The following is a 27440-nucleotide window of genomic DNA, read 5'->3' as shown; positions in this document are numbered from 1 at the left end:
TAGTGATGAGGACATGGACACAGACGGCACAGCATGTGGCAATTGGTAGATCATGGTGCTGTTGGGCCAGGTTCATGCTGTGGAACGCCGATTCTGGGCCCAGGAAACACGCACAGACTGGTGGGACCGCATAGTGTTGCGGGTATGGGATGATTCCCAGTGGCTGAGAAACTTTCGTATGCGTAGGGCCACTTTCATGGAACTTTGTGACTTGCTGTCCCCTGCCCTGAAGTGCAAAGACACCAAAATGAGAGCAGCCCTCACAGTTGAGAAGCGAGTGGCCATAGCCCTGTGGAAGCTTGCAATGCTCGACAGCTACCTGTCAGTTGGGAATCAGTTTGGAGTGGGGAAATCTACTATGGGGGCTGCTGTGCTGCAAGTAGCCAACGCAATCATTGACCAGCTGCTATCAAGGGTAGTGACTCTGGGAAACGTGCAGGTCATAGTGGATGGCTTTAATGCGCTGGGGTTCCCTAACTGCAGCGGGGAGATAGGCGGAACACATATCCCTATCTTGGCCCCGAAACACTGGGGCGGCCAGTACATAAACCGCAAGGAGTACTTTTCCATGGTGCTGCAAGCACTGGTGGATCACAAGGGATGTTTCACCAACATCAGCGTGGGATGGCCGGGAAAGGTGCATGACGCTTGCATCTTCAGGAAGGAACTTACTTCCCAGACAAGCAAATTACTGTTGGGGATGTTGAAATGCCTATAGTTATCCTTGGGGACCCAGTCTACCCCTTAATGCCATGGCTCATGAAGCCATACACAGGCACCCTGGACAGTAGTAAGGAGCAGTTCAACTATAGGCTTAGCAAGTGCAGAATGGTGGTAGAATGTGCATTTGGATGTTTGAAAGTGCGCTGGCGCAGTTTACTGACTCAGTTAGATCTCAGCACAACCAATATTCCAATTGTAATTGCTATTTGTTGTGTGCTCAACAATATCTGTGAGAGTAAGGGGGAGACGTTTATGGCAGGGTGAGAGGTTGAGGCAACTCGCCTGGTGACCAGTTTCACACAGCCAGACAACAGGGCGATTAGAAGAGTGCAGCGGGGCGCACTGCACATCAGAGAAGCTTTGAAAGCCAGTTTCACGACTGGCCAGGGCGGTGTGAGAGTTGTGTTTGTTTCTCTTAAAGTTACCCGCCCCCTATATAAATATATATATATATTAAAGGAAATAAAGTCACAATTGTTTAGAAACCATTCTTTATTATTTGTTGCACAAAACACTGAGAGAAATCAGAAGCTAGATGGGAGTGGGAGGGGGATATTGGGTTATGGGGGTGGAGGAGGAGGGAAGGACAAGACCAGAAACCAAATCAAAATTTAGCATATGCCAGCTTTCTGCTGCTTGTGCAATCCTCTGGGGTTGACTTGTGTGGGTCCCCGTAGCCTACCTGCTGTGTTCTTGGGCGTCTGGGTGAGGAGGCTATGGAACTTGGGGAGGAGAGAGGGCAGTTGTTCAGGGGCTGCAGCGGCAGTCTGTGGTCTTGCTGCCTTTCCCGCATTAGATCCACCACACAGTGAAGCACGTCAATTTGCTGCCCCATGAGCTTAACCACAGCATCGCATGCGTCCCTCCTCTCTTCGTATTCATGTAACGCTTTACGCGACTCCACAATTGTTTGCCTCCACACATTCAACTGGGCCCTATCAGTGTGGGAGGACTGCACGAGCTCGGCAAACATGTAGTCCAGAGTTTGTTTTTTCCGCCTTCTAATCTGGACCAGCCTCTGGGACGGAGTAGATAGGGGCCACATTGAAACATTTTCACCTGCTGCAGGAGGAGAAAAAGGAAGGGTAGTATTTTAAAAGATACATTTTAGAGAACAAAGGGCACACTGTTTCTCAGTGAAACAGGCAATTCACAGTATACAGCACATGTTCTTTCTGTACAAGGTCTCATTTTGCCTCTTATACTGAAGTGCCTGCCACTTTGGTATGAGTAAGACATCACATGCGGCCAGGCAACAGAATTCAGCTTGCAGGCAGCGGCCAGGCAAAGAATTCAGCTTGGAGGCAGCCTGTGGGCTCTCTGGGATGATCACTTCACACAACATCCCATCCCCCACCACAAACACTGCAGGGCTCTGATGAGGCTCTGAGCAGGGATGAGCCCTTTAAACTAAACACGAACAGCCAAGCGTGGCTGGGTTTCCCCCACCCTCCCACTGCATTGCTCTGATCAAGCTCTCACTCACCAGAAGTGCCTTCTCCAGAGTCATGGTCCGGGAGCACGCTTTGGGAGTAGGGGGAGGCTATTGGCTTCAGCATTAAGAATAGTTCCTGGCTAGGGGGGAAAACAGATTCCCCACTTGCCGCCTGTGCACTGTCCTCCTCCTCCTCTTCGTCCTCCAAAAACTCATCCTCCTCGCTCCATGCTACTCCCCCCTTGCAGGTGTCCATGGACAGTGGTGGGGTAGTAGTGTCGTCACCCCCCAAAATTGCATGCAGCTCACGGTAGAAGCGGCATGTATGGGGCTGTGACCTAGAGCGCCTGTTCGCCTCCCTGGCTTTTTGGTACGCTTGCCCAAGCTCCTTGATTTTTGTACGACACTGTTTTGTGTCCCTTGAGTAGCCTCTTTCCGTCATGGCCCTGGAGACTTTAGCATACGTATTTGCGTTCTTTTTTTGGAACGTAGTTCTGCCATAACAGATTCGTCTCCCCAACATGCAATGAGATCCAGTACCTCCCGTTTGGAACATGCTGGAGCTCGTCTGTGAATCTGGGGCTGCGTGGTAGCCTGTGATGGTGGACTCTGCATGGTCGCCTGTGATAGTGGACTGTGCTGATGGTGACCAAACAAGAAATTCAAAAGTTCCCGGGGCTTTTACTGCCTACATGGCTAGTGCATCGGAGTTCAGAGTGTTGTCCAGAGCGGTCACAAGGGAGCATTCTGGGGTAGCTCCCGGAGGCCAATATCGTCAAATTGCATCCACAGTACCTGTAACCTGAAACTGCAGTCTCGATTTTAGCGCTACTCCACTTGCCGAGGTGGGGTACAGAAATCAGAGTAAAGAGCCCTTTAAATCGAAGAAACTGGTTTGGTCGTGTGGACGGAACCAGTTTTATTTCGAGGTAACTCAGCTAATTCCGAAATAACAGCTTACTGTAGACCAGGCCTAAGGAAACATTGGCTAAATCAAATTGAAAAAACTCCCTACCAAGAAATAAGTCAACTAAATAGATCAGTATCTGGGTGAGGCTTCCAGGCTTGTGATCTTCCTCACAAAGTCAATTAGAAGGTAAGATCCAAAATCTCCCTTTCTGAGAGGATTTTAGCAGTCTGGAATCTAGGCTATGCTAGAACTCCAGGTCAACCTCGGACAGGCTTACTGAAACAGAACGATTGGGAAGGGAAAAACATTTTGGATCACAGCCCTTAGTATTTTGCATTCCAAGTTGCATCCAATCATATCAGTTTGGTAATGTCAAGTAAAGATGTAGACTGGCCCCTGCAACCCAGTTATTGCCTAGCACGCCACCACCACAAAGGGAGACACTTTTAGCCCATGAAATGACCTAGTTTCTAAGGTAGGGGGCCCTCATGCTTAAAAGGCAAGGATACCCAACCATTGTGCGACATAAGGCTCTATTAATTCAGGTAAACAGCTTCTTTGTTATGAGCAAAATTTAATCTGAGAAAATCCTGGGTTCTGGACTAATAAAATATGAAGTGGTTTTGAGCCACAGCAGGTCCTAAGGAGAGAGAGAACAGATGGGGACAAAATGAGAGGCGATGCAGTGATCTCTATAAAAATGAGAGTTGACTTTGTGCAGAAACTTTTGCCTGTGAAATATCAGGAAGAGCGATTTACAAGAAAGTGCTACTAGTTATTCCAGCCTCCTAGTGCAGAAACAGCCTCAGAAAAGGTCAACTTAATTGAAAATCGAAATGGGAAAAGCAGACTCTGAAAACTCAAATTTATATTCCAACAAGCTGTGGTCTAGCAGCAATATTCTTAGCCATACTGAGAAACCTGGTTACTAGGACTGGGATCCAACTAGAAAACCCTCTGTGTAATACCTAATGTTCTCCAGAGTGTTGCCTGACCACTGAAAGGCCATTGAGCAGCCCCTTTATTTAACCTTAGCTAGAAGAACTCCAGCACATAGGAGACAGAGCAGAAGATGGCCCTCTCCACTTTGCTGAAAGGTAATGGGATATTCCTCCTGACCCCTCCCACTTGTGGTGTTATTTTGTTTGCAGAAGTCTTTTTAGATTTCAGCAAGTTGCAGAGTACCCTATCTCCTATAGCCTTGTGAATTAAGGATTCTCTTTCAAATGCAAATGTAAAAGCCTAGACTTAGAAAGTGGGCAGAACTCCTGCAACAATGTCATGAGAAGTTGCAGTGCAAATTTAGGAGTTAGGGTTCCTTACAGAACAAAATTTTACACTGATACAGAAGATCAAGATTTTAAATCAGCAATTACTATTTCTATTGCATACTTTGAGCCTCCAGTCAAGTGTGTTAAGCACTGAATGAACAAATAAACGACCCAGACACTCCACCAAAGAGCTTATGATCTAAGGCACTTTGTGTAAATTTGTTAAATGTCACAATTTCTTTCATTTCAGTTCCCAATTAATTAGCCATAACATTAGCAGTAACTCCTCATTTGCTGAAGCTAGCTTTATGAAGCAGCAGGATATAGAAACAAAAATTAAATTAGAGACTTTTAGTAGTAACACGAAAAGTGGAACCCAATAACCAGAGAATACATTTTTGCTGAACCAGGGAAACTTTAAAAATCCAAACTTTATACTATGTACAAGTTTAAAAAGTCAGTAGCAGGATTACAGTAGCATCTACAGTGGTAGGCAATATAAAAAACACACAAAACAGAAGACTCTCTCTGCTTCCAAAGAGTTCATAATATAATTTAAGACAAATTGTAACAGGTGAATGTAATGAACAGTCAGAAGGAAAAGGAAACAGAGAACAAGGGAAACAATAGAAAGAATGCATATTTACAGAGCCAGCAAGGTACGTAGCTAGATGTTTGAAATGTCTTAAAAATAAAATAACCTGAAAAAAAATCAACAAAATATTGGAAGTGTCTACCAGACTATCTTCCCAGCTGTTATCAGTTGGCAGTTTCTCACAGGCATGATGGCAGGAGGGAGACTTGAAGAGGGATATAAAGGAATACTGTAGCTTCACAGAGTAGTTCAAGGGCGTATGCCATGCATAAAAGGTACTGTGGAAGAACTCACAAAGGTTTTTGTGAGAGAAACAGATAACTGAGGTTAGTCTTCTTGGTGAAATGGAGAAGTGATGTGATAAGAGGTAAGAGCAAGTAAGCAGGGGGGCGCTTACACATAAAGGGTGTTAAAAGATAAAGACAAAAATCATTTGATGTGGCGGTGATGGAGTTAGTGGAGGGACATGTTCAAAGAGATCAACCAGGAAGATGATTTTAGTAACTGCATCTGAATGGACCTGAAAGGAGTGAAGATGGGAGATGAAGAGGCCCTAAGATCTGGTCATGGCCTGGATGTATAGGGCTAGATGGAGGGGAGAGTCAGTAATACCACCCAGTTTACAAGTATTATTAACTGGGTAGATCATGATGTTGTTAGTAAAGGAGAAAAAAGGAAGTAGGGAGGAATGTGGTACACGGTTTTGGCCATGCTAAATTTAAGTTGATGACAAGACATCCAGCCTCATGCAGAGATACAGAACTGGATGGAGGGAGACAGGTTTGTATTGGAGAGGTAGATTTGTGAGTCATTGGCAGAGAAGACAGTTGAAACCATTTGAGAAGATGAGATCGCACTGAGAGTGAGCGTGGATGGACAAGAGGAGGAAGTCAAGGGCAGATCTCTCAGGACCACCATGAAAAGTGGAAGAGAAGAGAAGGACCCACTGAAAGAGACACCGAAGAAGTGGTCACACATCCGAGAGAAGAACAGAGCTGTGAAAGCCAAAAGAGGATGAAGTTTCAAGGAGGAAATCATCATAAATGATTTTAAAAAGTAGGTTGAGAGGTTAAGGAGGATGAGTATGGTGTATAGATCCTGAGAACTGGCCAAGAGGGGGCAGAGACCTTGGTGAGAGCAGTTTCAGCAAAGTGAAGAGGGTGGAAAACAGATTAGAGGGGATTCAAGGTTGGAGATGGAGGCGTTGAACTTCAGGCAATGGTTGTAGGTAGTGCACTCAGCGAATTCAGAGGTGAATGGGAGATGATGAGACAGTAGTTGGAGAAGAAGGTGGGGTCAAGGGTATCCTTTTTAAAGGATACATATCATATATAGAAAAATCAGCACCTATATTAGAAGTTTAGCTAAACTGAACGCAACATTCAAAACAGAAAACAAAAGCTGTTTTCAAAAACAAAGCTGAAGAGAAATTAAACATCTTAATCAAATTATCTGAAAACAAACAAAAACTAAAATACAAAAGTATTTCCTGAAAAAAAGCTATTAAAGGGATACTGCCAACTTAAAAAAACCCACTTGTCTGATTTAAAAAAAAACAACTTTACTTGTTACAGCCAAGATTACTGTGTTTATAAAACACCAAATTTAACAGAAGAACTAGGTGGAATGTGTAGTAATACCTCAAACTAACTTTTTTTTTTAAAATAAACTGAGTACATTTTAACGATGTATCTATACCTGAATCAACTTCAGCACTCTTTTGATGAAAACAGCCTCTCTTTAATTATACATAGAAAAGAGGGCAATATTTACAGTGAATCAGTAGATTAAAAAAACCAAAACCCTCTAAGTTTATCTTAAGAGGGATCTGTTTTTGAAACAACACTTTTTCAAGAAGCCTCCTGTATATGGTACAAGCAAGTTGCAAGCTAAAAAACGTATAGGTCATCTGATGCATATAGATACTAAGAAATGTGACAGAGTGGATTGTTCATAGTGAGCTGCTTATTCAAAACAAATACTTTCTGTACCTGTCAGCTGTATATCCTCTTTCCTGCCATTGTTCTCCTCCTTTCCTACAACTTGCTGTTGAGCAGCCAGTGCAGTGAGCTGTGCAGACTGTTTAATTAGGGAGACCCGGTAGAAATAATTTCTCCAAAACACCTCCTCCTTTACACTAAAGAAAAACACAAATATAGGTTTTTATGACTACATAGCTTTAACGATTACATTTGATTTGTGGAAAGTTTACAGTTCGTCGCAAGCAAGGTAGAAAAAACGGAGACACTGAAAGCTACTGTAGTCAAAGCTAGTGTCATGGCTTACAGGAGTAAGGGCAGAGTTTTGTTTCCACCTTCTCAAGTGTCTGGAGTACTCGGAAGTGTAACCAAAGCTTTGAATTCCCTGACATATGGATACACAGTTTAAAAAAACCACCACTACAAGAGTCTCCCGCCTCTTAAGTTACTGTTGCATATTTACCACTTAAAATGGAGTTAACAGTGTATTTTCTTAGGAAAAAAGATTAGCATAATAAACAAGCTGATGTACATTAATTATCTTCAAAAGACCATACTACCAACTCCTACTTTTCAGTGAGGCAAAACAAAACCACATGAATCCCAGCTCTAGTCTTGGCTTATCTCCCCTCTCCAAAGTCTCATCCCCTTTGATAAGGTACAACCACTTTGCCTGGGCTGGGCTACTAGTGGGATCAGAGCTCTACTAGCTTGGTGGAGAGCAGCAGATCTAGGATAAAAGGAGTACTATTTGCTCCCTCTGTACAGCACTGCTCTCTCATGGTGTTGCACCAACAGACATGGTGTCTTACATTTTTTTCTTGCTTGTTGAATTTATATTACAAAGTTTAAAACCGTTTTCAAGGTATGCTTTAGTTACACCTAAAGTAGCTGCAACATGCAATATTCTCTGTGCATCAGCTGCGTAAAGCAGTCCTTAACTAAAGGTCCAAACCTACATACATCACTAAAGTCAATGGAATGTCTCATAAAAAGCAAGCACTTACAAAATTGTGTCCCTATGATACTAAATGCCCTAGAGTGAGCTGGATGTAACCAATGTTCCCTCTAATTTTTTCCATCCATGTGCGGAATTAATTTTATGTGCACCAATATCAAGGTAATATGTGGATGTGCGCCACCAGTAGAAACAAAAAACCTAGATATAAAATCACCCTCACATATTATATAGTATAGTTTAACCCAACTGTATTTTTCATTAATGGTAAGGTAGCAATTTAAACAAGGGCCAAAGTTTGGGCTCCTCACTTAAGCAGAAAGCCCATGGGAGTTTTGGTTAACTAACAATGGCAGAATTTGGCCCTAGAAGAGTTGAATACTTTCAAAAATCTACAATCAGCAGCATATTTAAACCTGGAGTGTCACCTTCAAGTTCAACACATTTAAAAATTCAGTCCACCTGCTGTTTGGCAACATCAAATGTTCACTGTCAGTTTGAAAACAAAATATCTGGAGTATAATTGTGCAGTGAAGTATTGGTACACAGTATTCTATTAACGTGAAATCTGCAAACAAAATCCAAATCTTTATGTACAAGCTTCATAGCCGAGACTGCTAGAAAAGCATAAAATCTGAAAATTTGAATCACTTCTTTAAAGTGAAAAAGAAACCACGGAGTACTTAAGGCGCCACAAGTACTCCGCCTTTTAATTTTTTTTTTTTTTTTTTTGCTGATACAGACTAACACAGCTACTATTCTGAAACCTGTTCTTTAAAGTGAGTTACACACAGAGGCATATATTTGAAAGGAAATTACTCCAGTACTAACAGCAGAACATACACCGTTAAAGTGTTCTCCTCATATTAAAAAATACATAGTACATTTATATTCAAAAGGAGAAAATTACCTGATTCTAACACAGTGGATTGTGAAACTATATGGATCTTACAGAAATGCAGTATTGATTGTTACATTACCTCAGTGGGTTGCTATTTCTACACATTGAACTGATGGTCAGCATTTGCCAACTTATTCAGCACCTCAAAATTCATGGAAGTTTTTGCAACAGGAGTTAGCATACAATGAAGGATCAAAATAGATTAATAACAAATCCCTTTATTTAGGAAGTGTTTTCCGCAAAGTTTAAGGATTCAAAATCAAACAACGTACGTACCCACAAAGATCAGGCTTTCCCTGCAAAAATTCATAAGAAATCACTTTCTTTGGATTTCTTTTATCTAGACTCTTGAAGATTATCTACAGGTAGCCTTTAATTAGTTTCCAAGTAAAAACTTGCAACTGGGGCATCTTCAGTTTTTTTTTTCTTTTAATTCTTCATCTTTTTTTTTTTTTTTTTAAAAAACCCTAATTACATGATTTTAAAAAAGCACAGACTTGTGCCTCTAAAATCTACACAGAAAATAACTGCTGTTTTTTTGGAGACACAACAGTTGATTAATCATTTCTTTTTTACGCTATGTTGCAGCCAAACTCCTGATAGAGTGGTCTGATTGATTTATAGCAACATTTTTTTTAAAAGGACTGATAACAACTTGGATGTCTCGCTAAGGAATTGCATGAGCTTTCCAACAACAACAACAAAAAAAGGGAAGGAAGGGGGTTGAAGGAACAATGCAGTGTCCAGAGTTGAAGTGTAATTAAAATTTTGCTTTAAAAAAATCATCCCTAGGTATTTCAGCGCCCTCCCTCCACTTCTGCAGAGTGCATACAGCATCGGTAGCCCAGATTCAGACCCATGCCTTTGTGCCCAGAGAAGCTGCCCCTTCTCTCCCCAGCCCCAATATTCCTGAGCCCAGGTTTCACAGTGCGGATTCCCTCGTGTGCCAATCACACCCTTGCCTGGTGTGTTGAAACAGAACCAGAAGTTGCTGGTGCTACTCACTTGCGGTTGCAGCTGCACTAAGCACAGCCCAGGCAGCTCAGCTGCTTGTCTCCAGGGCCCTTGGTTACCGCCCTGAACTCCCAACCACTTCGCAGCCATTCACAACACCAAGCCTCTGCTCTTGTCGGTTCCTTCCGTGCGAGGGGTGGGGAGAGCAGGAGAGAAGATCATCCCCATCCTGGCAATGCAGCACTGCCCAGGGGAGCAGGATGGGGAGGGTGTTATGCAATAATCAGAGGGCAGGGTGCTGTGCAACGGCCCTGCAAGTACTGGGGCAGGGCGGGTATGGGTGCCCGCCTGGTACTGAGCCTACCTGCTGCAGGGAGAGGTGCGCCACCGCTGCTCCCTCCCCATCAGCCAGGGTGGCTGGCACTGCCCGGTTCCCCTCCAGCTGCCCGGCCCCGGCCACCCCCCACTCGACAGCAACCCCTGCCGCTGTTCTTCAGTCCTGCCCCGCTGCCTCCCTCCGTCACTGAGGATGTGCGCCCCTGCCCGGCACTTGATGGAGTGCTGCACGGCCACACAGCTTAGAGGGAACACAGGATGTAACACAATAATAGGCAAAGTATTCCACATGAGATGCTCCTTTAAAAAAAGGGAGGAGGAAGGGGAACTTGAGTGGGAAAAACAACTGAGAATGTTTGTGTATTATAGGCAAAGCTGGCTGCATTACGGATAAAATTGTCCAACACTACCCATTGTAAGACCCTGTTTCAATTACATATAACTTTGCCAAACTAACTGTTTCGACTGAAATTTTCCACTGAGAAGATTTCCACTGAGAAGCTCTAGAGTCCCCCATGTTTTGCAGCAGGGACTTAAAATATGGTAGGGGATGGCATTTGTGTCAGGGATGTGCCTTTTGCTGTTCCTCTAAAAATCCATCTGAATTTGGCAAAGTTACAAGCCTTTGAAAACTGTCATTTTGCACATGCTAAGTACAGACTTGTTAGCGCTTCAGAGCTAAAACCTTCAACCAATCCATCTGCATTGACCATGCTCCAGCTATGTGTGACCAGACTGGAAATGTGCTCTCCCCCACAGAGCAACTCAGTATACTCCAGCCCCGGGATGGAAGGGTTCAGCAAGACTTCCCTTGAAATTGTAGCTCTGGCTTCTGCATGCCATGCACTGGAATGGAGAGCAGGGAGATTCTCTCCTGTGTCTCAAGGACACCTCTCACCCCCACCCACAGCACTGAAGAGGAAGGTACCTGGCTTGAACGCAGAGAGGACAAGAGCCAGACAATGTGGGGTGGGGTGGAGTGGAGATAAGATTGGGACTTTTTAGGCATGGAGACTGGGAATTGGAGCCAGGGAGATAAATGGCGTACAGAGATTGGAAAAGGGAGCTGAAGAGACTGGAACTGATTGGGCAAGATTAGGACTGGGAACCAGTATGGTGTGGGAGAACAGGAAGATGGAGAACAGATCTGATGAGGAACTAGGGTGCCCTGGACAAGCAGCTAGGGGATGCGTGTGCTGAGGGGATAAGGGAGGGAAGGGGGGGCTGAAATTGGATCAGGAGCCTGAGAGCTGCGTGGGAGCTGAGCTGGGCTTGACAATAAGACTGGGAATATGGGTGGAGAGACTGGGACTCAGATGCAGAGTATCCAGTGGGAGACTTGCTGGGAAAGACAATCAGAACTGGGATGAAAAAAGTGTGAGGAGGAGACCGGAACAAGGAGCTGGGGTAGAAAAGAGACAGGACTGGAACAAGTTGGAGGGGATGGGACAGAAGGGGTTAAGCTTAGGGGAAACAAACCAAAGGGTCTGTAACCCCTAGAGGACATTCCCTCCTTCATTCCTCCAGGAATGAAATCCAAGATTTTAGAGTCTTGCTATTCTTCACACTCAGCAAATATCTGTGAAATCCACTGGCAAAGTGTCTCATCTCCAGGTAGTGCTGGTCCACATAGGGGATGACAACTTACTACTGCTATCAGTTACTTTGTTAACTCAAGTGGCAGAGGTCTGTGTGGTACATCTAAAGGTTCCAACCTGCTGATGAATCATTGGGATGTCAATATGGTGCCACTTCTATTTTTTCAGTTTGCTTTTATGAAAACTAAGAAATTACACACAATCCCTTCACCCCATGTTAAAAGAACATAAAGGTTACTAAATCAAGCCCTCAAAAATTAGGAAATGCCAGAATTAAAGTGCCTGTGAAACCTTAATTTGCCTCCCCTTGTGCATATAAAATGAGATACATTTTTCAATTACATGATCATATACTACTTTCCCCCACAGGAATTCTGCCTCAGTCAGTGGACAGGATGGATGGTGCTGTGTGGATAATCAGATTTGTGTAGTAAAGACAACTGTTGTCTGTAAGACCCCTGCCTCGTATATACCAGAAGTTGGAAAGTGTGTAGTGAATGAGGCAGGGAACTGCAGGAAGATAAAGTATGGTCTCACACTTAAGGAAGTTGAATGCTGCCCTGAAGAACTTGGATTCTATCTCTGCCTCCACCAAAGAGCTGAGCACTCAGAGCTGCAATTTAAGTAAATGGGAGCTGTGCTTTGAACATATTCAGTGCTAAGTAATACTAAGTATTCTGAAAAATCAGATCATAGATGTCTCAAATTGGGAACCCTGAATTAGTGGATACATTTGATGTTTATCTCTATGCCTCGGCCCTATTTTACAGATGGGGATAATAGGCACTAACCACATAGAGGTGTTGTGAAAAATAAATGAATTAATGTTTGTGAAACACTCTGATACTATAGTGAAGAGCACCATAGAAAAGTCTATCAGGAAATTAATAATTCTGTCATCAGAGCAGGGTTTGAATAGTGTGCAATAAATAAATCGTAAGACCATACCACTGAGGAGACAATGAGGAGAAAGCAAAATAATGAATAGCTAGCTGCTCATTAATTGAGCGTTGCTCATCCTGTGCACTGAATGATGCAGGGGTCTCTGTGGGGGAGGGAAATATAGTCTTTAATTACACGATCACAAACTATTGTAATGTATTCGTACAAGGGGGCTCTTCCCCGTGCTGATTAGGCCTCAACAGGAGTATTGTGTCCAGTTCTGAGCACCACATTTCAGGAAAGATGTGGACAAATTGGAGAAAGTCCAGAGAGGAGCAACAAAAATGATTAAAGATCTAGAAAACATAACCTACGAGCCAAGATTGAAAAAAAATGGGTTTAGTCTAGAAAAGAGAAGACTGACAGGGGACATAACAGTTTTCAAGTACATAAAAGGTTATTATAAGGAGGGGGGAGAAAAATTGTTCTTAATCGCTGAGGATAGGACAAGAAGCAATGGGCTTAAATTGCAGCAAGAGAGATTTAGGTTGGACATTAGGAAAAACTTCTTAACTGTTAGGCTGGTTAAGCACTGGAATAAATTGCCTAGGGAGGTTGTGAAATCTCCATCACTGGAGATTTTTAAGAGCAGGTTGGACAAACACCTGTCAGGGATGGTCTAGATAATACTTAGTCCTGCCATGACTGCAGGGGACTGGACTAGATGACCTCTCAAGGTCCCTTCCAGTCCGATGATTCTATAAATGTAGGTTGCACAAGCAACCTTAATTCTGGCATTTCCTATCTTTTGAGTCCTTGACTTTACAATCTTAATAATGTTATTTTAATGTACTTTGTGCATGTGTGTAATTATAAAGAATTCAAGCACAAGAACAAAACAAGCACAAGAACAATAACAAAAGTTTCCGCAATCTGGAATAACAAATCTTTCTATAAAATGAACTTTGGCTTTTGCTATTTTTATTAATTTTATTAATTTGGAGCTGGTCACATTCAAAGTAGTAAATTGATTGGAAGTTGTAGTAGAGCCTTAATCTGGTGTAACCAGGAAAAACTGGTGCTTAAATTGAGAGAAATAAGTATTTCACATTCTGCATGGTTCTAAGCAAACAATGTAAAACAAAGCTGGTTGTTAAAAAACAAAAGCAAACAATAAGACAACACATGGAATGAGAGAGAGAATACCAAGAGCTATTCTGAAAGAGCAAGGGAATCTTGACCACCTATACTTTAAAGGGCCTATGCCAAGTTATCTCACCTCTGTGGAAATAACTCAAAACATTAAGGAGAGTCAAGAGCCTAAAGCACCTAATAAATCAGGAAAAGAAGAACTACACAAAAGAGAACTTCTAACTATTTGTTTATAACAATCTATAACTGCGTGAGTATTTTTTATTCTCAAAGAAAAAAGTTTTGAACAATTCAAATTTTATACTAAAGTAATAAATAACAGTCTAAGATGATAAAAGCCAGAGATGGAAATGTAACGTGAAAGAGTCTCTCTCTTTAATATAGTAGGTGCTTAAATTGAAGAAATGGCTACAATTAAAAATACCTTGGTAAAAATAGGAATATTTGCATTGTATTGACTGGATATTTTCTTTAAAAAGTTTTAATACCAGTATTCCTTATTTATGGACCAACATAAAATGCATGCTTATATTTCATTCACAAAATTCCATGTATGCAAGACAAGCTATGTATAACTTATATTTATTAAAAACAACATGTGCAGCAAAAGGAATCAAAAGGGAAAGCTGAGGGAGGTGGAGAGGGAAGATGAATAATTTAGGGAAGTTAAGGTTAGAAATTAAAAGACAAATTAAGAGAGTGACAGTACACAAATATAATCAGAAATTGCTTACTGTTTAGGGACAAGATCAAATCTCATCCTGTTCAGGAGCTCATCTTCTTGTAGCATTACCATAGCGATGGGGTACATCTGGTCAAAGTCAAAGTTAAACTGAACACCTGCTGGTGGGTCACGCAGAAAGTTTCGCCTGTCCTTTGAAGAACATGCTACAGTTATTAACTGACATCAGAGGAACTATATCACATTTGACATACCAGACCATCTCACATTTCTTTAGCATCACAGCCATGTAACTTTCTGTTAAAGACAGACAAAAGTGTAAATAGGAGGATACATTTTTCCATCTCTGTTTTGGCCCAGAAGTTGCTTCAGGCATGTGACTGGTAACCAGACAAACATCATGCTGTATCTAAATTTTGTATGCATATACACAATGTAGTCTAATTTTTTGATAAGTGATGAAATTACTGAAGGTACAGTAACTCCTCGCTTAATGTTGTAGTTATGTTCCTGAAAAATGTGACTTTAAGTGAAATGATAATAAGCGAATTCAATTTCCCCATAAGAATTAATGTAAATGGGGGGGGTTAGGTTCCAGTGAAATTTTTTTTCACCAGACAAAAAAAACTATATATATATATAAAAATAAAATACACACACACAAAGTTTTAAACAAACAATTGAATACTGTACACAGCAATGATGATTGTGAAGCTTGGTTGAGGTGGTGAAGTTAGAGGGTGGAAGAGGGTGGGATATTTCCCAGGGAATGCCTTACTGCTAAATGATGAACTAGCATTCGGCTGAGCCCTCAAGGGTTAAACACATTGTTGTTAATGTAGCCTCACACTCTACAAGGCAGCACGAATGCAGGGAGGGGAGACAGCATGGCAGACAGACACACACACACACATACTGTGTGAGTGTGTGAGAGAGAGAGAGAGAGATGCGCATTGCCCTTCAAGTACACTGACACCACACTAAGTACATTGCCTTTAAAAAGAGTAGGACGTTGAGACAGCAGCTGCGGCCAGCTCTCTGTCCTGAGCCCTGTTGTGCCTCCTCCCTGTTCTATATGGAGAATGGGTAAGCAGGGAGCAGGAGTCGGGGGGAGGGGGACACCCTGACATTAGTCCCCCTCTTACTCCCTCCCCTGCACAGCAAGCAGGAGGCTCCCGGGAGCAGCTCCAAGGCAGAGGGCAGGAGCAGCACATGGCAGTGGGGGGAGGGACAGCTGTACTGCCAGCATTTGATAGCCTTCTGGGTGGCTGCTGCACAGGTAACTGAGGGGAGCGGGGAGCTGATGGGGGGCTGCAGGTCCACCCTGGTTCCAAGCCCCCACCAGCTAGCTGCAACGGGCTGCTCTTCCTGCAAGCAGTGGACAAAGCAAGCGGCTGCCAAACAATGTTATAAGGGAGCATTGCACAACTTTAAATGAGCATGTTCCCCAATTGATCAGCAATGTAACAACGAAACAACGTTAACTGGGACGACTTTAAGTGAGGAATTACTGAATATGTTTTAATCAAAATAAAAGACAGCTTTAACAACAAACAAGAAACTTACTGCTGATAAGGCCAAGATTTGTTGTTGAATTGTTTCTTCTTCATTGCTATCTACCCAAGGAGGCACTGCTGCTTCTGTCATTAAAGAGGAAAAAATAATTCAAGTTTTATTATATTTAAATACAAAAATATTTATACTAAGACAGAGCAACACACAATGCCAGAAAGATAGCTGAGCCCCTGGAGTCCCTGTGTTGCTGTCACCCAGCTGAAAAATTAAACGGAAACAGGACATCTTTAAAACAAATTGTTTCAGAACTGTTTCAGAGTAACAGCCGTGTTAGTCTGTATTCGCAAAAAGAAAAGGAGTACTTGTGGCACCTTAGAGACTAACCAATTTATTTGAGCATGAGCTTTCGTGAGCTACAGCTCACTGCAAAAAGAAAAGGAGTACTTGTGGCACCTTAGAGACTAACCAATTTATTTGAGCATGAGCTTTCGTGAGCTTTTTTTCGTGAGCTTTTTTTTTTTTTTCGTGAGCTTTTTTGCTCACGAAAGCTCATGCTCAAATAAATTGGTTAGTCTCTAAGGTGCCACAAGTACTCCTTTTCTTTTTGCAGTGAGCTGTAGCTCACGAAAGCTCATGCTCAAATAAATTGGTTAGTCTCTAAGGTGCCACAAGTACTCCTTTTCTTTTTTCAGAACTGTGCTCACTTTAGTATATTAGTTTAATTTCTGGTTTTTTTACAACAGATCTCAAGGTATAGCGGATGAGTTATGGGAATGAGTCTGCTTATTAGAGCTGGTCAAAAAAAGAAAACAATTCAGCAAGAATTATTTTCAATCAACATTTTATTACTTCTTCAAAAATGTTCTAGGCCAGGACTACTGCTAATAGCTCGATCAATATAGCACTGTGGTGCATAATTGGCTGAACTGTACAACAGTCCTTTTGATAAAGAATGCTTTCTGTCAGTTTCCCACTGGAAAAAAGTATATTGTACAACCTATTCTCTGTTGAAAATAATTGATGCACAATTATATGACAATATACATTGTAAAATACATGTTATAAGATTAATTTGACAAAAATATTTTAGAAGAGATTTAAAAGATTATAGTTAAAATAGAAATGGTTATGGTTAGCATTCATGAATACAAATTGTGCTGATATACTTTAACAATAGCCCATATTTCTGTTTTTGGAATAATACATAAATGAATCGATTTCCAAATGCCCAACCTTCACTTTTTTTGGGCACCGGGGGGGGAGTGGGGGTGGGCAGGGGAAGGAATACAAAAAAATTAGATTCACCAAAATAAGAGGGTGTATTTTATAATGCTTAATGCTAATTTATAGATTTACTTTAAAATGTTCAGAGAAGTTCAAAGGGTAGTCCAAAAGCGAGTGTAAGTTTGGGGAGGATACACTGTACTACTCATACATAAAGTAAAGATTAAATCTCTAGGTGTGAATATAAATGCATACTTAACATAGTATCTAATAATATACATTAATAACGGCAAACAGTATGACAAACTTCAGCATGATCCATTTGAAACCATCAACGTATTCAAGGTTAAAAAGAGATCTATGTCAAAATGCAATACACTTTTCTATCCAGCCTAACCAATGACCTAACCAATGCAGGGACAAATTCTGCCTGTCTTATTCGCATAAGCAGACCCAGTGATCTCACTCTTTAATAGGCAGCAGGTTTAAAATAAACATAAGGAAGTAATTCATACAATGCACAATCAATCTGTTGAACTTGTTGCCATGGAACATTGTAAACACCAAAAGCATAACCATGTCCAAAAAGAATTACAGAAGTTCATGAAAGACTTAGCCAAGATGGTCAGGGATGCAACCCCATGCTCTGGGTGTCCTTGAATCTCTGACTGACAGAAACTGTGACTGGCCGACAAGGGATGGCTCACTCAATAATAACACTGTTCTTTTTATTCCCTCTGAAGCATCTGGTACTGACCACTATTAGAAAACAGGATACTGGGCTAGATGGACCACTACTCTAACCCGATATGGCCATTCTTATCTAACCATACATAGATGCATAACCCAAGAAGGATTTGGATCACAGATAATTTACAAACCTTAGAGAAAGCAATTTTCCCCAGAACAATAAGTAGAGCACATCCCACAGAGAAACTAATGAAATGCTAGAGTGGCACCCACACCGTATGTTATTCATTCCATCTAGTAACGTGTTTCAGGGCTAGTAGAGAGCTCAAGTGACAGGCAATCAGAATGCCTGCCTCCTCACAAAATATAACAACCTGAGGTTCAAAATAAGTCATAAGAGATCAATCCCATTGATTTTCAATTATTATAGTTAAATATGTTTGCTGAATTTAGTAGAAAATGCTGGATTAGCTGTATAGTTAACTTGTTTTAGCTAAGTTTCAACTAGTGATCCCTTATCTCTTCCCAAAAATGCACTTACTGAAATCCTGATATACAACTATTGTGCATTATACAAAATTTCCATGGGTCATCTTTTTTTGTCACAAGGATTAGGTTTAATCCTACTGAGACTGAGCTGATCTATGTAGCTTTCATCAAAATTTAGTGAAACGTGTTAGTTATCTTTAGTCAAAGACCTACATTTAATAATAAATATTCAATACCTGACTTTTTTGTGTGCTTTTCTTGAACAAATTTCTCTTGTTCCTTCTGAAAGTCTCCAATAATTGTCTATAAGAAAAGGTAAATTCACTTAAAGAATGAAAAGAAATGGAATATGTTACAGAGTTGTCTAATAACATTCAGAGAGTAAATAATTTGAAATACATTTCAACTTAACATGACATTTTAGTTATACTTGAGGCCTTACTCTTTTGCAAGTTAGCTAAGCGAGAAGACATCATACTAATTGTTCAGTCTCTTACCCCTTAACTGCACCCAAAACTCAGTTTTCTCTTTAAGAGCTGAAACTCGTGTGTATGGTCCTCCAAAGCGATATGCATATTTTACCAACTTTGAAAAATAAATTTCATGAAAGTGTACTGTGCACATGCAATATGTTATTTTCTTATCCACTTAAGTATACACAATGCATAGATTCCCTGAACATCTGCATATTTAAATAAAATATTTTAAAGTGCTTTAAAAAGTATTACCCATTCAAACACACCCGGATCATATTTTAAAAGAAGAGAGGGGAAATTAAATGCAGGGAATAAAAAAATCAAACACAATGTTGCAGTTAAGATTTTACAAGTCACCAAATTCAAAACGTACGGTTCCCAAAGCAAACACTAGAATTTGGCAGAGAAACTGTGCTTACCTAATAGAGTCATACTTCCACTCTGTGACATTTAATAATTTTCAGTAATCAAGGAATTATTCAATGTCCTGCATTAAATCTAGATTATCAAGAATTTACTGTATTGTAAATTAATGTTAAAACTGAAAAAAAACCCTGAGAAGTCTCATAGTAGAGCTAGGAGCATGATTCATGCTCTGTGAAATGAACCTTACTATGAAAGTCTTAAGGATTTCAATCTATTTAATTTAGTCAAGACAAAGTTAAGAGGCAACTTGATCACAGTCTAAGTACCAACACAGAGAGAAGATATCCAACCCTAGCAGGCTGTTTAAGTCTACCAGACAAAGGCATAAAAAGTTCTAATGTCAGGAAGCTGAAGTCAGAAAAATATGAACTGCTAATAAGATGCAAATTTTAATATTCAGGTTCTTAACTAATGGAACATATTACCAAGGGATGAGGTAATTTTTCCATCATTTGGAGTCTTTAAATCATGCCTTTCTAAAAGATATGTTCTTGCTCGTTCACCAATATTTGGGCTTGATGCAGATACCAATGGTAGAAATTCTATGGGCTGTGTTATATAGATGGATCACAATGGACCCTTCTGGCCTTAAAATCTATTGGTTTATGAATCTATTAACACCAGTAAATACATAGTACTTCATATGCTCAGTGGGCAAAGTTCTGGATACTGAGAACTATAACTGGATTTCCTGGTTTTTCTGTGTAAAATTTCAGCCATAATTGGGAATTAATGTAATTGATTTAATGTAGCCTCACAAGAGAATGGCATATTAGGCCTAAGAAACCAGCTTCTGAAACCATCTATGGATAGATAATTTTCTAGGAAAGTTACAATCTACAAAGTTCTGATTCTCAACTCCCAGTGGCATTTAAAAGGCAGGTTGGATAGCTGTTTTCCCTCTTCCCAGTCAATTAAGTTCAAGATTACAGTCAGGTCCCCAGACAGTGATTCTCAGCTAAATTCCCCAAAAGGCCTCCATCCCTCAAAACACTCCAGCCTTGGGGCCAGAGTGAATCTTGCTGACTGTTTGAGGCGTGACTCAATCTTTAAATTAAGGAAGCAAGTAACTTTAGTTGTTTTTAATCTTGAAATGTGAATGCAAAGAAGTATAAGGAGCAGGGAGGGTTATCATAAAAGATGTATGATTTCATTTTTACTGGCAGAGAAGAGGTCAGGGAATTTCATCCTTTAGTCATAACATCTTCAAGTGGGGTAAGAAAGAAATCTAAGGTTTTAAAGGGAAGATTTTTTTTTTCAGTGTAATTGTTATCAATAAACCCACCATTAATTACACTGCTTCTTGACGCCATCTCCCCCCAAAATGAAGTAATTCACTATTGTATTTCTCAGTCTCTCTCTTCATTTGTATTTTTAGAGTTTTTTCCTCTTCCTCCATCATTCCTTTATTTCTGTAGAATCTGTGTTTTTACTGAGAGGGTTACACAAGTTCTTTCTGCATCTCTTACTCTCAGTTATCCAGGCCCTGCACCGTATCATACCTCCTTGTGGGCCAGAGTTGGATGCTGCTCTATTAGTGAATCCAGTGGAGAAGCAAGGCATCAGGCTACAATGCGAGACCTTTCTTGCCAACCCAAAACACCACACAGACCAAAGTATGCACTGCTTCAAATCATTCAGAGCAGTACCTTCCTCCTTTTGCTAGTCTCTCCATTTTCCCATTTGAATGCATCTTTTCCCTTTCTAACACCCTTCTTCTCTTACTGCCCACTCCCCAACCCCATACATGCCTGTGCCATTCTTATATATCCTGCTTTCCAGATGATACTTCCAAATACAGTACACATTTTTTTCCTTTTTATTTGAAAAAGTTTTATGACTTTAAGTTCATGAATAGTAAACTATGTCCCAGACAGTTCTCCTGACATACCCAAGGCCTAGCTTAATAGTTACTTTTGCATGCAGTTCTACAGTTACTGAAATTTCCTTCATGGTATCTATGGTATCATCACAAAAGAGTGAATCAATATGTCCAGCATCATAGTGACAACATATTTTTCAAAGGACAGAAACTCACAAGAAGCCATTGGCAGACTACAATTAAAATAAAAACATTTCACAAAATAATTATGGAAGTTGTGTAAGAACACAATCAAGCTTACAGGTACAGTACTGTAAGAAATGCAAGAAAATGGTAGTATTCTCATTTACACTATAACAATACGTTACACAAATAAAATGACAGAAGCACTGAAATAAACAAGAGATATGAATGGAAGTCTGTACTTCTCATGCCCAGAAGACAAGATACAGCAATAGAAAACATATTATAAAATTCTCATCATAGACAGTAATAAATAACGAAAAACTCTAGTTAAAAATTTCAGAACAACCCTTGCATACACAGATCAGAGGATAATTTAAAAGAAAATCCTAAATCATATAAATGTCAGAAAACAGACACAGATATTCATGCCACCTGAAGTTTATGATCACAGAAAGGCTTGAAAAACAGATAAGAGATTATGGTGTATATTTTCCTATGTTGTAATCAGAGTCTATTTTCTTTGTTTCCTTCCATTGTTTTCTCCACCCTCTTCTATAGTTCCTGTCCCTTTGTTACTCTGTTACTACAAAGAGTTCACCACATACACCCACTTATATGCAACCATTCACAAAACTCAGTCTCACTTACCCTTTTTCCCAGGATTTGAAAAGTTTACCAGATGAATAATAATATAGGTTGGGCTGGTATCACAGCCTATTATTAAGGCTGCCCAATACTGTTTCAGTTGCTTATAATGTTGCCAAAATGTAGTCGTTCAGACTGTAATTTTCATGATGGGTGTCTATCCCAGATTCAATTTTTGTGGAAAATTTCAACCGATATGGTCTAGCCATTTCCAACAATAAGGCTAAGGAAAAATATATTGTTGTGCCCTTGTTAAAAAATTCTGACAACCTTTTCTTTGAAAAGTTCTAGGGTCTTCGTGCTTTGGAACAGGGACTTAAAATTGGGCATTGGGTGGCCGTTGTGTCAGGGATGTACCTTTCGCCATCCGTCCGAAAAGCTACTCAAATTTGGCCAACTTATAAACCTCTGAAAAATCTTAGTTTGCACATGCTCAAAAGAGATTTACATTATAGCTTCTTAATTCCCCAAAGATTCTATCTGCACTGAGCTGGACTTTTCCTGAAATTGCAGCTCTGAGCTGCTAAGGACCATGCCAGATCCAGGAACCTGAACTGAAAACAAGAAGTCCGTTTGTTCTGTGCTCTCAATGATACACACACATACATATACACACACACTGCCTAAGTAGTGTGGAGGAGGAAGCAGCCCAATTCAAATGCAGAGGGGACAAGAACCAGACATCCAGAGAAGGAAAAGGGAACAGATTGAGACAAGGAGTCTGGGGAAGCAGAGGGAAGACAGAAACTGAGATTGGGGGCAGTTGAAAGGAAGGATGAGGGGAGACAGCTCTGATGCAAAGCTGGGATGCAAGTGGAGAACTAGAATTGGCTGGACAAAGACAGGTACAAGGAGCTGGGACACAGACTGGATGAGAAGCCCAGGGAGGGAGATTGTAGCTGGGAGACAACTAGAGGGCGGGTTATGGGAGAAAGATTGGATGATGAGCTGGTAGGGGGTTGGAACTGGTTGGGCTAGGATACTGGCGACAAGGAGCCAGGAGGATGAGGCTAGGACTTGTTGGGCAAGAAGATTGGAATGAGAAACCTGAGGAGCAGAGACTGGGATTGGCTAGGTGAGGAGACTGGGATAGGGATGAAATGTCAAGGGTGGAGAAAAGACAGGACTGGAACACAAACAGGATGGAGGTGATGCGACAGTAGGTATCAGGGCTGCGGGAATGGGCAGAAGAGTGTGCCTCCTGAACCTGGAGCAGAACCCAAGATTTGAGTCTCACCATTCCCTCTGGAGACAGCAAATATCTATAAAACCCACTAGAAAAGTGTCCCATCCCATTCCCTTGTAATGCACAGAGAACAACACCTACTATTGCTATCAGCTACTCTGTTAGCTCAAATGGAAGAGGTCTATGTGGTGGATCTAGAGCAGGGGTTGGCAACCTTTCCGAAGTGGCGTGCTGAGTCTTCATTTATTCACTTTAATTTAAGGTTTCGCGTGCCAGTAATACATTTTTAACATTTTTCAGAAGGTCTCTCTCTCTATAAGTCTATAGATTATATAACTAAACTATTGTTGTATGTAAAGTAAACAAGGTTTTCAAAATGTTTAAGAAGTTTCATTTAAAATTAAATTAAAATGTTGATCTTACGCCGCTGGCCTGCTCAGCTGGCTGCCAGCCTGGGGTTCCGTTCACCTAAGTCGGCAGCAGGCTGAGCGGGGCCTGTGGCCAGGACCCTGGCTGGCAAGGGGCTGGCGGCCAGAAACCCAGACCGGCAGCAGGCTGAGCAGGACTGGCAGCCGGGACCCCAGACTGGCAGGGCGCTGAGCGGCTCAGCCCGCTGCCACTCAGCCCGCTGCCAGTCTGGGATCCCGGCCCTGCCCACATAGAGTGGGTACCTACCTTCTCCCTGGTTCTAGCCTATTCTCTTCCTCTCTCTCTGCACTGAGCTGAGGGTGGGATTGCACTGAGCACAGAGCTGGGGTGTAGGGTCTGGCCAGGAGCTAGAATGAGGGAGGGGGGCTCAGGGTTGGGGGTGGAGTGCTTACCTGGGCAGCTCCCATTTGGTGCAAGGGGTGCAGATGGGAATGTGGGGTGGTGGTGCAGGAGCTCCCGTTTGGTGCTCAGGGTGGGGGTGGGAATGTGGGTGGTGCAAGAGTCAGGACATGGGGTGTGTGAGGAGGGTGCAGGAGTCAGGGAAAGGGGTGTGGGGGGGCTGGGTATGCGTGGGGGTGCTGGAGTTAGGGCTGGGGTCATGGGGGGTGCAGGAGTCAGGGCAGAGGGCTGGGGTGTGTATGAGGGGGGGTGCAGGGGTCAGGGCAGAGGGCTGGGAGGGTATGTGGGGAGGTGCAGGGGTCAGGGCAGAGGCAGCAGGGAGGGGCAGGAACTCAGTATGCTGGGGGAAGAGGTGGGGGAGGAGGGAGCTTGTCTGCTTTGCAGCAGCAGCTGCCAGGACCAAGCTTCTTCACCCTGCGGGGGTGAGGGGGGGGGGGGAGGAGAGGGGAAGAAGAGCAGGCCGGGGCAGGCAGGAGTTTTAACGGCACGCTGCTGCCTGCCAGGGTCTTGGCCTGGGTTCGGCAGCAGGCTGAGCGGGGCCAGTGGCTGGGACTCGGCAGGTAGCTGCGTGCCATTAAAAATTGGCTCGTGTGCCATCTTTGGCAAGCGTGCCATAGGTTGCTGAGCCCGATCTAGAGGTTCCAACCCTGCTGGTGAACCATTAGATGGCAATATGATGCCACAGGATGGAATCTGTTTTTCAGTTTACTTTTTTAAAATAAAAATAAACTAGCTATATTAAAAGAATATTAAGATTGCAAAGTCCAGCACTCAAGAGTTAAGAAATGTCAGAATTAAAGTTGCTTGTGTGCAGTAAATAAAACCTAGGGCCACACACTGAACAATGAGGAGAAAACAAAAGATTGAGTAGCTGCTTATTAAGTGAGCATCACCCAATAATGTAACAGTGTTTTGTAATACTTATATAAATTAACCGGTCATGTTTATATTGTAATGCTTTGATAGTTAATACATAAATAAAAAATATTAAAACAATCTTACAGTTAAGATTGCTATAGTGATAACATTTTTGTGAGAGAGATTTTCATTAATAGCGTTCCTTGAAATGCCCATTCTGTATAAACACTTCAGTCAGATAAAACAAATTTTGTTTAGCTATTTATTCAAGAAATATATGAAATCAGCCCTAAAAATCTGCAATTTTAAAAACCAGTTTTGGGGGTTTGTCTAAGGCAGACCATTTTGCAGGCCCAGACACTCTATACAGATGCTGATGAACAGTATTTGAAATAAAGCAGATACTAGGAGTACATTACAGATCAGTTTCACATAATGCAGAAAAAATACCTTATCAATGATGGTATCAATTTTCCCTTCTTCTACAGACTTCTTTATATTTTGTGCTGTTTCAGCAACCGATTCAGATATCTTTTTTGTAGCAGCAGTCGCAAAATTGAAGAGATAATCTTTCACAAATGAAGAGATTAGAGTTGTAAATATTTTGTTATATCGAATTCTTTAGTTATATTTTCTTCTTTGCTTGTACATTTTTAGACACCTAATCTGAAAGTCATGTTTATAACAAAAGTTCTAAAACAGAATTGCTTAAACTGGCTTCTTAGTACTCTAGAAGGCCTTTTTGCAGGTGAACTATATATTTCTATCCTTTTTTAAATTCTTCTCCCTTAGGGATGGAACTGTATGTTTGGCCAAAACTTTTTTTTTTTTAAAACTGATAAGCTATTACACATCTGAAGCTCTTTTTCATTTAATGAGACATTCATCTTGTTCTTTGGGCTTCTAGACACTACCACAATTTAAATAATATTCAGACAAACCATGAAGAAGCCACTAGCCTTTAAACGTGTGACAAACAACAACTTAATATCGAGGTATCTTGAAATGATGTGGGATTAGTTTATTTTTTCAGATACTATGTGTATGGTACCATGTAAATATCTAGAGACATAGATTTAGTAGGTGTAAAGTTTTCTGTAGTCTTCCTAGTGATTCAGTATATCTGATGCCAATAAATTGGTACAATTTAACACTGATAATACTCAGATTTTATGCAGAAGTCATTTTAAATCTAAGTTAAGTGGTGCATATCAAAAGAGGAATAATTGAGAATATGATTTAGAATCCAGGGGACATCAGAAGAGAGGAGTGAAACATTTCAATCATTCCAGGAAGGTCAAGCTGAAACTTTAAAAACTGTTGACTTTCAGAAACAACTGGCACTTCAGGTATTGCCACTCTTTCTGCCAAAAAGAATACCTAAGCTTTTTTTCCTTTCTAGAACTTCAGGTCTACAAGTCAATCTGAATTTCATGAATATTAACTTAATACTTTTTTTTTAAAAAGCTATAACTTTTATCCTCACTATCATATACAAAACAGTGGGTTGTTCTTCTTAACTTTTTGTGTCAGGGTAAACAGAACAGGAAGAGTGAGCTGGAATCGGAAACAGATGATACTGACTAACCCAGATGTTTGGCTCGACCACACATAAATTGCTAAAAGTTTTTAGGAATACTGTGAAACAGATCCTTGCCCTTTTTTGCTGGTGAAAACCACCAAAGACCGATGTCTGCTACTAATGGACATCATCAACTCCTTCTGAGAAATGACACTGCTAATGCTCCTGAAATATTCAATAGTCCATCCAATCTTTAAAAAAACACACTCAATGAAGATGACTTCTCCAAACACTTTCCTATGTCTAACCTCTATTCCTAAGAAAAGCCACCGAGAAAACAGCGACAACAAAGCTCTAGCACATGGTATCTGTTACCCTGGATGATTTACAATTAGGATTCAAACTGTGATGTGTACAGGAACAAAATGGGACTTTCCTCATGACAATGGATGTAAAAATAAACTCATGTGACAGTTGTTAATCATGTCATTTATGCATCCCAGGAAGGATGCTTAGATACCATGGCTATCAATGCAGTATAAGAGCCTAATTAGATAGGACATACGATTGCTATCTATTTAACATTATTGAACCTCTCCACAAGTTATGACGTAATCTATCAAAATGTACTACTGATCCACCACTTACATATGTAGCAACATCAAACAGGTGTCAACGCCTAGTGATAATCAACTAAAATTCATTTTGGCCAAGACAAATAATTCTAGTCAGAATTTATACACCAGAATTAGCTGGGTCACCGACCTCCCCTTTCCATCAAAGGCAACTGCCCCTCCAACTGTCAAAGTAGTACAAAACCTCAAGTTTTTTATAATAGCTGAGAAGGCCACACAGAATCAGATGAAAAATGTCTTTTATTCCACTTTCAGATTACTATGCAACATTGCTCTCAATGATCTGGTTTGCTCTCATTGAATTATTATATTCACTAAATCTGGGTCTAACGGTGGCAGCAGTAGAGAGGCTACAGCTCTTTTAGAAAATGTGATAATTCATTTCTGCAATAGGACAGGCCATCACAAGAACATCAGCCCATATTTGTCCTTCCACTGGCTACCAATTTTCTTCCATTGAAAATTCAAAGCCACCTATGCTTTAGGACCCAGCTATATCAGAACAACCAATCAAGACATCTACACTACTCTAGCACAATGCAGTTCACAAAGCCCACAGCAA

At 41.2% G+C, this 27440-nt stretch overlaps 1 protein-coding gene across 5 annotated transcripts in view; it reads right to left on the bottom strand.

Moving 5' to 3' along the window:
• SYAP1 (synapse associated protein 1) overlaps nucleotides 1-27440 on the bottom strand; it is a 43749-nt gene that overhangs the window by 13452 nt on the left and 2857 nt on the right. For 3 of the 5 annotated variants that reach the window (XR_012160276.2, XR_012160278.2, XM_073356017.2), the window contains exons 2-6: nucleotides 25172-25290; nucleotides 18531-18597; nucleotides 15943-16016; nucleotides 14429-14568; nucleotides 6926-7071 (exon numbers count right to left, since the gene is read on the bottom strand). Coding sequence is in view for 3 of the 5 variants with exons in the window: in XM_073356017.2 (XP_073212118.1) it covers nucleotides 6926-7071; nucleotides 14429-14568; nucleotides 15943-16016; nucleotides 18531-18597; nucleotides 25172-25290 (546 nt within the window). In the remaining 2 variants the exon portion in view is untranslated. Of the gene's footprint in view, nucleotides 1-1197; nucleotides 1786-2209; nucleotides 3667-6925; nucleotides 7072-14428; nucleotides 14569-15942; nucleotides 16017-18530; nucleotides 18598-25171; nucleotides 25291-27440 lie in introns of those variants that run through there. The other 2 variants (XM_073356008.2, XM_073356034.2) reach the window with 2 other exon arrangements.

The sequence above is a fragment of the Lepidochelys kempii genome, chromosome 1 (genome assembly GCF_965140285.1).
Source record: "Lepidochelys kempii isolate rLepKem1 chromosome 1, rLepKem1.hap1, whole genome shotgun sequence".
Lineage (NCBI taxonomy): Eukaryota > Metazoa > Chordata > Testudines > Cheloniidae > Lepidochelys > Lepidochelys kempii.
Note: the sequence above shows the minus strand (reverse complement) of the source record. Positions and strands in the feature narration are given on the sequence as shown.